Raw genomic sequence first — 10,572 nt, 5'->3', positions numbered from 1 at the left:
TTCTGCCAGTAAAATGCTACTCAGGGCTACAATCTGAGAACTTCAGTGGGAAAAAGACTGAAGTTTCTTTGGTTTGGTGACTGCATGGCTAAGCCTGTTTAAAGTGAAACAGTCAGAACAGGTGGATTTCTAGATGGGATTCACTCTGTCCATATTGGGAGAAAGAAAATTCTGTTTGAGATGACATTATCAATGTGAACCTTTGTGTGCTGTTACCCGCACAAGCATGCAGATGGAGATCCTGTGTGGAGCAGGAGTATCGATATCCACAGCTGGACGTCTGCTGTTGGGATTGCTGCTTTGATATAGAGAGGAATGGGGAGAAGCTGGGGAAATGGGGAGCAAAAACTACACTTCTGTATGTTTTCTTCCTTTGTTAATGGCATTTGAGGTTAGGAGCCCTTCCTGGGAAAGATAAAATTACTCTTCTTTGTAATGGAATTTTTGTAGTAAACATTTCCTATTGAATTTTCAGTTCTTTTCAGTTGAAGACATCATGCTGCAGTATTGTGACCAAATCTTATACTTAAAACTGATTAGATAAAAGTAATGGCATTCATAGAACATGTTTTAATAGTTAGAGAAATAATATTCAATTTTACCAGTGGCTACCACAGAGTGGGACATCTGGGATCATAGTTCCAGATTTTAGGACACCCAGCTAACAGCAGATGAAAGGAATTCTACTTACAATGGAAATTATTTGTAACCATTTGAGGGCCTTTTTTGTATGCACATGTTCTGGAAAACTTAAGTTGAGAGCAGTGCTTCTTAACCAGGGTTCCGTGGTACCCTAGGGTTTCTCAAATTGATAGGGGTTCCTTGATCAATGAGCAATTTTTCACCCTCAGGTCAATTTAAGTGACAATGCTGTGATTTTTCCGCCCGGCACATTTTCAGCAGGTCTGAACGGACACCGGAGAGGCTGCTCTGCTCTCTCCGTTCTCCGCTGATTAGAGCCGGGCGGAGTGAGGAGAGCACAGCACAGCTATGAAGAGATCAGCACACAGGCCGTCCCTCCCCCTCTCATAGCTGTGCGGAGTCTTTTGAAAAAAAAGCAACATTGCGCAAACAATGTCTCCGCCCAGTGGACGTGTTGAATGACGTCATCAGAGCAGTGTGTGTAAATGCAGCATGTCACATTCCTCAGCCTTACAGCTCTCTGTGTATAAACCTTCATATCCCCTAAACTTTATGTCATAATGATTTGTAATTTTCAGGGTGCACAGGTAACACTTATAGTTAGCACCATTCACAATTTCAGCACCTCAGCTTTTACAAATTTCATGATATGGGGATCAGAATTGTAAAATCTTGTAAAAATACAACATTTGGGTTGCAGTATTAAAAGCAAGTGCGCCTGGGAGTCCTAAATCAAAAATGCAAATTGGGGACCTCCAGGGCCACTTACATAGAATGGAGCATTGGGGAAGGGCCCAACTTATCTCTCACAAATCTATAACCGTCATACTATGTTACTCCGTCTGCTTCTCTTCTTTGGACCCCAATTTTCCTAGAATGGTGGGGTGTACAAAGCCGAAAATGTAGGTGCGGGGGGAGGGGGAGTGATAACCCCCCCACACTAAAATTTAATTACTATGGCAAACGCACTGCCCTGTTATACATTACTGCCCATTTCTAACACTGGAAACCCAATTTCTCTGGAATGGGGAGGTGTAAAAAACGGACCATGTGTGGGGAACATCTGTGGATAACACCCTCTAAAGTTTTATCAAAATTAGAACATAAAAAAACTCTGCCCATCAAAACGAAATTGGGGTACAGGTACTGGAAGGGGTTGGGATTCTAAGAACAGAAGCAGAAAGGGCAGCATAGATTAACAGTTATAGTTTAGTGAAAGGTAGGTAAAATATTTAGAGGGCCACCCCAATGCTTCTTACTATGGAAGTGGCCCCGGGGGTCCTTAATTTGCATTTTCCATTTTAATTTGCAAAACAGCAACCCAAATCTTCCAATTTCCACAAGTTTTTAAACTCATGATCCCCATATTTTGAAATTCTTGAAATTAAAAAAAGAAATGTTGGTTATTAGTAGCTACGAGAGTCCACTGTGTACCCTAAAAATCTTAGGTAATTACAACCAACAATTTAGGAGATCTAAAGGATTGACCGCAATGAGTTGTTAGGCTGCAGAACATGACAAGCAGACTTTACATACACAGTTATCATACTGCGGGGGTAGATAAATTTCACAGGGCGTTTTTGTCCTACCCTGTCTGTTGTCTGGCCTACCCTCATCTGCGATCACATGCATGATGCTCTTTGTGTTACCTAGGTATAGCGCTAGGAGGTGACATCTGAAGTCAGGCTGAATTCACATTGGCAGTAAGGTTGCATTTGCTGCCTTTACCCCTCACATTCCTCTCGCCAGGAACCAATGCTGCTTGAAAAACTGCTAGGCCTGAAAAGCCCAGCACATACCGCCTGTTACCAATCCCAGGTGCCCAGCACTTACCACCGGTTACCAATCCCAGGTGCCAAGCAGTTATAACAGGTTACCAATCCTAGGTGCCCAGCATTTGCCAAGAAGTAGTCACTCAAGACTTCATTTTTTACTGCCAATGTGAACTAAGCCTAATTTGTTAAGCCACGTTGATCACAATGTTACACTACGACAATTACACTGTTAAAACATGGAACTCCAGGGAGTTGGATTAAAATACACAGCACTAGACTGTTGGGGTATAATACAAAAAAATGGAAAAAATTGTACATTCTAACAAGCCAGGCATTAGAAAGTTGGAACAAAGTATAGGGGACAGGTAGAACACTGCCACAATAGCAGGGATTACTGGATACCTATGGCATAAATAACTAGGAGCTCCAAATTTGCTGTGTCTAGCCCCGCCCACTTTTTTTTTAACACCTGGCTACGGTTCCCCCCACCCGGCTGAAAAAAATGTCTGGGGAGAACACCGTAGTAGTATTGGTAAACAGATATACCATCACAACCTATGGTGTTTTACAACAAATTAAAGCCATAACCAAGGGCAGCAGGAGTTCCTGAAATCCCAAAATCCTTTCGTAATACATTTGATATCTGGATTGGTAGAGATATATAGGTAAGGTTTTGTTTTCATAGGTATGCATGGCAATGTGTTGTAAATGTGTATTTCTAAAGTTGATTTCACCCTGTGAAGGCATATCTACTGTCTATTATAATGCACATATGCGTTCTATATGTTCTGCCTTTTGTTTTGCCAAAAGAAAACACACTGGACCCTTTTTTCTTTTTGTGTTGTCAGCCCATTAATGCCATGCATCTCTAAACATACACCTGCATGTGTTGTAGCACCTTGTGTGAAAATACTTTTATTTCTTAAATACAAAATACTTTCTCCATGTCATACAATTGTTGCATTCTGAATTTTGAAATAATTCAATGTCTTACTGCCTTTCAGCTATGTACCTAAAACGTCCATATCTGAACCACCTTGGCCAAAAATCGAACTACCAGATTCCATTGAAGAAGCACAGCAACATAAAGGTTAGTTCACAATCCTTTTTTAATACATATAAGTTTTTAAATAGTAACATGAAACTGTTCTGGCAGTGGCTAATATGTTAAACATAGCTGTGCTCCTTTTGCTTGCAGCTTTGATTGCAAAAACATAACAAATGATATATTAATTGATGTTGGATTATGTGATCATTTATACAGAAAACACGTATGAAGTGCACTTCTGTGTTCTTTCACCGAGGTCAAGTTCACCACTCCGATCCTGAGAAATTGTGCACAAAGTGTCAGTCTCCCCAGTCATCTACAACTATCACTGTTTCCTCCTGCTGACCACATTGTTACAAGGGAGTGGTAACATGAAGATCAGCAGGAGGAACAAGTGTGAATTGCAGGGAATCGAGGAGATCCACACTCTGAGAAATTTAGATTTCCTTTGAAGGTTTTAGGCTCTATTACATGAGGTTTCTCTTAATGTGCATAGTAAATCACCCTTGCTCTGTCACCTCCAATACTTAAAGAGGAACTAAACTCAAAAGTACCCCGTAGGAACAAAAATACACTTACCTTCAATCTCGCAAGGCAGTCCAATCCATCCAGAGGTCTCTTCTATCAGGTCCTGCGTCGTCCCGGCATCCGTCTTCGGGCCGGCGCTCTGGTCACCACCATCTTCACCTCTTCTTCCGGCTTCTTCCTACATCACCCGACCCAGGCGCGAGATGATCGGGTGACGTAGATGGGAGAAAAACTTGCCCATCTCACTGGGCATACGTAAGATCGGCAATTTTTTCTTTCCTTTTGACAAAAGGGCTCTGCGCATGCCCAAGCATCTAGAGCCCTAAAGGAGCACCCGAGAGCCTCCCAGAATGCATAACATAGGTATCCCGGGAGGCTCTGCGCTTCAATTTTTTTCTCGATCACCTAGGCGATCGAGAATTAGGCGGTACTGCACCTCTTTTTAAAAAAACAAAGACTGAATTTTTACTTTATATAAATGGTTTGTCCACCCTATTATGAAAAGTTAAAATTCTGAGTTTAGGTACGCCTTAATAGGATATTATGTACTTGCCCTACAGGTATTTATATATTGAATTTTTTTGAGAATCACCCCTGCTTGCTTAATTATGTCTTTACTTTACAAATGTCTACTAAAGGAAACAGATGTTCTTGTAACTATTTTGACCGTGTTTTTTTTATTTATGCTCTTATATAACCATGTCAACCAGCCTTTATTTAGGTTGTAGTTAAATATTTCTGTTTTCATTTAGTTTAGGGATCTTTTGTTCTTTTTTTTTTTGTAGAGCTGGTTAAAAATGTAAACAACCTCATTGCCACAGGACAGTTCGGGCGTCTCTTCGCTGTCGTCCATTTTGCAAGTAAACAGTGGAAAGTGACTAATGAAGACCTTGTTTTAATTAATGGCATAGTTGAAGCACAGTGTGGAGACAGAATCCGGTTAGAAAAGGTATTTTTCTGTTCATAGGTATACTGAGGGATTCTATTACCATGATTGTGAAACTACAGCTGCGGGGATATTTAATTTTTTATTTTGGACTAAGCTGTGAGCTGTTTCCAGTCTGCATCATAAGCCGATCCCCTTTTAATCATATGTTCATAGGGCTAATAACAAAATTATTACACCATCATTTCCAACACCATCATTTTTATATCTTTGAAGTCCTCCATATGTGTTAACGTCTCCTGTTTAGAGATGCACGGTGTTCCATCCTGAAACCTGTTACCAGTAGTGGGCTCTTGTAGCATGTTGTCTGTTGAATTATGCAGAGATTAAAGTAGACCTATCATTTAAATTTTTACTTTACATAAAAGGGTGGACAACACTTTTTTGTCAAGTAAAAATGCCTCCCACATCATATATCCCAGGAAGCTTCTGTCTGCCCCTTCTGCGCATCTCGGACATGCACAGAAAGGGCTTTTTCCTTTCAATGGGAAAAAAATGCTGATCTTCCACATGCGCAGTGAGATTGGCTCTCTTTTTTTTCCCCCATTTACAGGCTATGTCACCCGATCTCACGCCTGCACATTGTTTAGTTACGCTTTAAAGGTTATACACTACATTGATAAAAAAAAGTTTTCAGAACACCCTAGATCTTTTCTTCAGGCTTTTTACAATTTAATAAATGGTTCACAAAACTGATTACTTATATTCAATTGTTACAAGGAGGAGAATGAAATATAAATAATAAAATTTAAAAGTAGTAATGTTTACTTAAATAGTACCAGCAACTATAAAGGTTTAGAGCACTCTTTCTTAACCTTAACAGGGCTTTAAAAGATCACTCATGGTCTCGGGGAACTCGTGCTAATAATAATTATATTTATTAATATTATTACACATTGCTTATATAGCGACAACATATTACACAGCGCTTTACAAAGTCCATAGTCATGTCACTAGCTGTCCCTCAAAGGGGCTCACAATCTAATGTCCCAACCATAGTCATATGTCTTAATGCAGTCAATTTTCCTTGGGAAGCCAATTAACCTAACTGCATGTTTTTGGAGTGTGGGAGGAAATTAAAGTACTCAGAGAAAACCCACAGAAACGCAGGGAGAACCTGCAAACTCCATGCATATAGTGCCCTGGCTGAGATTCAAACCTGGGACCTAGCACTGCAAAGGCCAGAGTGCTAACCTCTGTACCACCGTGCCAATTTTTATTATACCCTGAAATTAGTATTTCAGATAAATAAGGCATGTGTAGCATACTTAGTGGATTTACAAAAAAAAAATGTTTTCAGTATCAATAATGAAAAAACTAAGTAATATTTGTGGCAAAAAAAAAGAAACAGTCTGTGAAAATTGTGCTCCCTCACATTGATGATTAGTGGAAAAGTACCCCCTTACATTTATAGACAGAGAAGTGCCAATTTACAAAAGTGGTGAATCGCTCTTTTACGTTGGTGGTAAGTGGAGAAGAGCCCCTTATATTGGTGGTCTTTGAAAGGTGCTATTACACCAGCAGTCAGTGGGAGGAGCACTGAATACTTGGATTGCAACTGGGTTGTTATGACCCTTAAAATATTATTGGTGTCAATGGCAGCTTGTATGAAAGTCAGAAATTACTCCACAAATATGGTGTTCAAAGCAGATGCTATGATATTTAGCATTAGGCTGCAGTGGCCTGTTATGGGGCCCCGGAATCAGCAAAGTAAAAAGGGAATCATGGCTTTGCTAACACTGGATTTTGGTTCTAGATCATGTGATGAAAGAACCAAGACAAAGTTTATGTGTTTGACTTAACTGCCACTTCTTCTGCCACACTCTGTAATGTTGATGGGTTCCATTTATGTAAAATGTAAGATTAGGCCTCAAGTTTTAAAAAGTCTTTTGTACATTTATCTATACTATAGCCTGCATGGTATTCTTTATAGTAGACTCATTTTTGCTTATTTTCTCTTTCCCAGGTTCTGCTGGTTGGCAGTGATAATTTCACACTTGTCGGAAAGCCTCTACTTGGGTAAGCTATTTATTGCCTTCATAATATATTCTTTTTGAACCTAATTAATACATTTTACAGTTTTTTAAGTTGTATGTATGGCCACAATATACATATTTGCTATATCGCCCTATTCACACATTTAACAAAATTTTTTTCTTTAAAAACCCTGCAAGTACCAATTTATATCTGGTAATCGGCCAGAAACTCATTGTGCTGTACTAAACCTCTGACAAGCGTTAAAATTGCCGCCTATAGACCCAACTCCAGCCACATTGTTCTCATATTTTTGGATAGATTGTCTTTCTTTTTTTTAATGAGATAAATAATGAAAAAATGAGTAAAAGATGCTGTGTGATCAGTCAGATAAAATCCAGAATAGTTTCCCATGCGCCCACATGCCGGAAATCTGTAAAACAAGAAACTATTTTTACAATATGTATTTTGACATTATTGTGTTTCCAGGAAGGATTTAGTACGGGTTGAAGCCACAGTGGTTGAAAAAACAGATTCCCATCCCAAGATCAACATGAAGTTTTGGAGACGACACAGACATCAGAAGAAGAAAAGTAAGGGTTTACACTGCTACAAACATTTCTTATTGAGGAAGGACATTTTTGTGGCATTGTGACATGTTTGTGTGTTTTTGTTTTTCAAACACCCTTAGGGTTTGTGTACACAGATATTTGAAATCAGCTAAGGGCAATTTGGCGTTAGTTAATACTTTTCTGTTTTTTCTTCGAATCAATGTGAATCTGAACCTGTGTTATCTAGCCTTGAATAAAAATTTACAACAGGTTTATGGTAAGGGCTTTATGATGGTCGCATTGCATACAATTTTTTGCTTTTTTTTTTTAACCATTTGGCATTTTCTCCCTTTAGGATTACTGTAATTTTGTACACAGTGCAGTTATCCTGTGTCCCTCTTCCTTTGAGCTAGGTAACCCTCCCTCCCCCTTCTTAGATTTATACTTACCAAGATCTACCGGTCGATGGTTGTCCAGTTTATTTACATCCAGCACCATCAAAGCAGCTATTGCGCTTTACAGTTCCATAGACATCAATGAAGCTGGTAGACCATTTACCAGCCAGAAGTACATAGGCCTGTAATGTGCAGGCACACCAGGAAAGGCCTGGATGTAAAAAGTAGGACAGCATCTGCCTCTTCTCAGCATGTATAAATCTGTGGAATAGGTGGGGTGGGTTTGTTAGCTCAGGGAAAAGGGGTAAATACTCCACTCTATAAAAAAAAAAAAAGTGCAAATATATTTTATTCCCCTGGAGTCTTGGTGCATTTTGTCATCGGCAGAGGTGGTCCCAGTTCTGCATTTTGCATCTTTTAGTTTTTCCTGTCTACCGTAACATTTTTAAAGAAATTGTAAAAGATTCAGAGGGGAAAAAGCATTTTATTGTACTTTTTTTTTTAACTCAACATTTATGCACCTTGCTCACCACCAGACATGCAGTACTCCAAAATTCGGCCAATTTAAAATTTATTAGGATTTTTACATAACATAGAGAAATGGTAAAGCTCAAACTGAAAGTTTGCATTTTTGTCCCTGCATGCACTTTAGTTTTCTAAGGTAAAAACTTTAGGAGCCCGTAAGACACTGGACAGCTCTGCAACAACTGTTCCCAAGAGACTGCATTAGGTGGAAGTGCTGTGCCAGTCATTATATTGTAGCAGATGGGTTGGTAAGAAGATAAGTGTTAACTAAGCTAAATGTCTTGGCATAAACATTAAACATGGCTTTGTATTACATGAATATTTCCCCGGCTGCAATGGCTGATATGACGCAGTCTGTCTAAAGCAGGGTTCCATGAAACCCTGGGGTTCTTCCAGAGTTAGTTACCCTGTGTACTGTATATTCTTGGATAGAAATTTAGTTTGGGATGGAGTTGATATAAACAACAAAAAATTAAACCTCTATCTAGCACTTTGCACGCAGTTACAGTAGCAGTGGTTTACTAATTTGGATAATAGGTTTAAATCATATAAATATATCTGATGTAGGCACACATTAGTATGATTAATTATCCAAGCTCTTAAGACTGTCATATTTGCTGGACAGCTAGATGTTCCATGTAAAGGTAGAAAAAAATACAATATAATTTAATTTCCTCATTAATGTAATTGGATTTAGTTACCCCAGTCAATATTTTGTTTACCTAATCAATTATTTCAATTCTAACATTATTTTTTTTCCTCTTTGTATTGCAGTTATTATTACCCCACAGACCATCCTAAGGATTAATACAATTGAAATTGCTCCTGTTTTGTCTTGAATGTATTTTTCTACTGTTTATGTTCTGTAATTCTAATAAAACATCCAAATTGTATTTACTCTCAGCTGTTTTTCAATTTTATTTAAAAATGCTACCTTTACTGTTTCTTGTTTTTGCTAATTGAAAGCAGTGATTCTTAGGCTTGTACAAAGAAAATCTGTAAGAGGAAATGTATGAGCTTTAGGATGTCGTGAGAATTTAAGTTGCTTGGCTGTCAGGCTGACCCTGTGGCTGCAATACTTTACCGACCCAGATCTGACCATTCTGACTTTATTTTCTAAATGCTTGTTTTTAGGTCAGTGATTTAGTATTAATGCCAAATGCCATGCTTTTATTTTTAAGTGCAACACTCTTTTAAAAAAAAAAGCAGGTGCAGCACCTCCCTTTTGAGTCTTTATCACTGCAACAATCAAGGCTGAATGGGAGCGCAGAGCCTCCAGGGATACCTACATCATGCATCCTAGGAGGCTCTTGGTGCTCCTTCTGCACATGCCCTAATCTCGGGCAGAAGGGGCATTTTTTTCTTACTAAGGGAAAGAGATGCTCATCTCGCATATGGCAGTGAGAAGATTGAAGATGGTGGCACAGCGCCAGGACAAATGCGGGACCGGATCAAGGTAAGGTCCCAGTGCCATCGAGTGATCTGCAGGATTAAAGGTATGTCTTTTTTTTCAGTTTAGTTCTGCTTTAAGAAAACTTGAACCAGTAAAATGCAAAGCTTCTAATGCCAGGCATGATTCCAGGACCTGTTTAATGTTTTCTATCAGAAACCTTCATTTCTAGCTCATTATAATGTTTGTTGGGCCACTTTTTATATGTTTGTTCTTCAATAGTATAGATTTACATCTAGATGGATAAATTAAGTCCTGTGTGCAGAAGTATGCTTGAGCAAGATTTTTCGTCAGTCCTTTTCATTAAAAGTGTAAACCCTTTAAAAGGCTTCAAAAATTATTGTGTATTTTTCCTTCCTTCACTTTGTTTGACAGGCACACAAGCTGTCTTGTTGTACTGATCCCAAAATACACAATGTTCTGTGCCTGAAATATCCTTATGTAGCCCACTTTAAGCAGGGTTGTTTGGCAATGTAGAAAAGATTTGACTTCAGAGGAAGACCCCAAACAGTTCCCAGTGACCCCAGGCCAATTAATATGTCTGCAGCTGACACTCAAGGCTGGGTGTTTGAACTGTGTGTGGAAAACTGCTAAACAGCGTTAATCTAAGCTAATAGACCTCTGATTAAATATAGTGAGGACAAACTCCAGGGGTTCGAGAACAAAGTTAAGTAAGCGTTTCTGGAAGATCTGGAATGCAAAAAGATGCACGTATGCACCAGAGTTCCGTGCTGAAAA

The 10,572-nt window shown here is 39.0% G+C and overlaps 1 protein-coding gene across 1 annotated transcript in view; it reads left to right on the top strand.

The window, feature by feature from the left end:
- MRPL21 (mitochondrial ribosomal protein L21) overlaps nt 1–9,282 on the top strand; it is a 20,645-nt gene extending 11,363 nt beyond the window's left edge. The window contains exons 3-7 of the mRNA XM_072421816.1: nt 3,422–3,507; nt 4,779–4,942; nt 6,906–6,958; nt 7,403–7,506; nt 9,159–9,282. Coding sequence (XP_072277917.1) covers nt 3,422–3,507; nt 4,779–4,942; nt 6,906–6,958; nt 7,403–7,506; nt 9,159–9,223 — 472 coding nt within the window. The 3' untranslated portion in view covers nt 9,224–9,282. The remainder of the gene's footprint in view (nt 1–3,421; nt 3,508–4,778; nt 4,943–6,905; nt 6,959–7,402; nt 7,507–9,158) is intronic.
- The last annotated feature ends 1,290 nt before the right edge of the window (nt 9,283–10,572 follow it).

The sequence above is a fragment of the Pyxicephalus adspersus genome, chromosome 9, assembly GCF_032062135.1.
Source record: "Pyxicephalus adspersus chromosome 9, UCB_Pads_2.0, whole genome shotgun sequence".
Taxonomy (NCBI): Eukaryota; Metazoa; Chordata; class Amphibia; order Anura; family Pyxicephalidae; genus Pyxicephalus; species Pyxicephalus adspersus.
The sequence above is the reverse complement of the archived record's forward strand: the minus strand, read 5'-3'. Positions and strand labels throughout refer to the sequence as shown.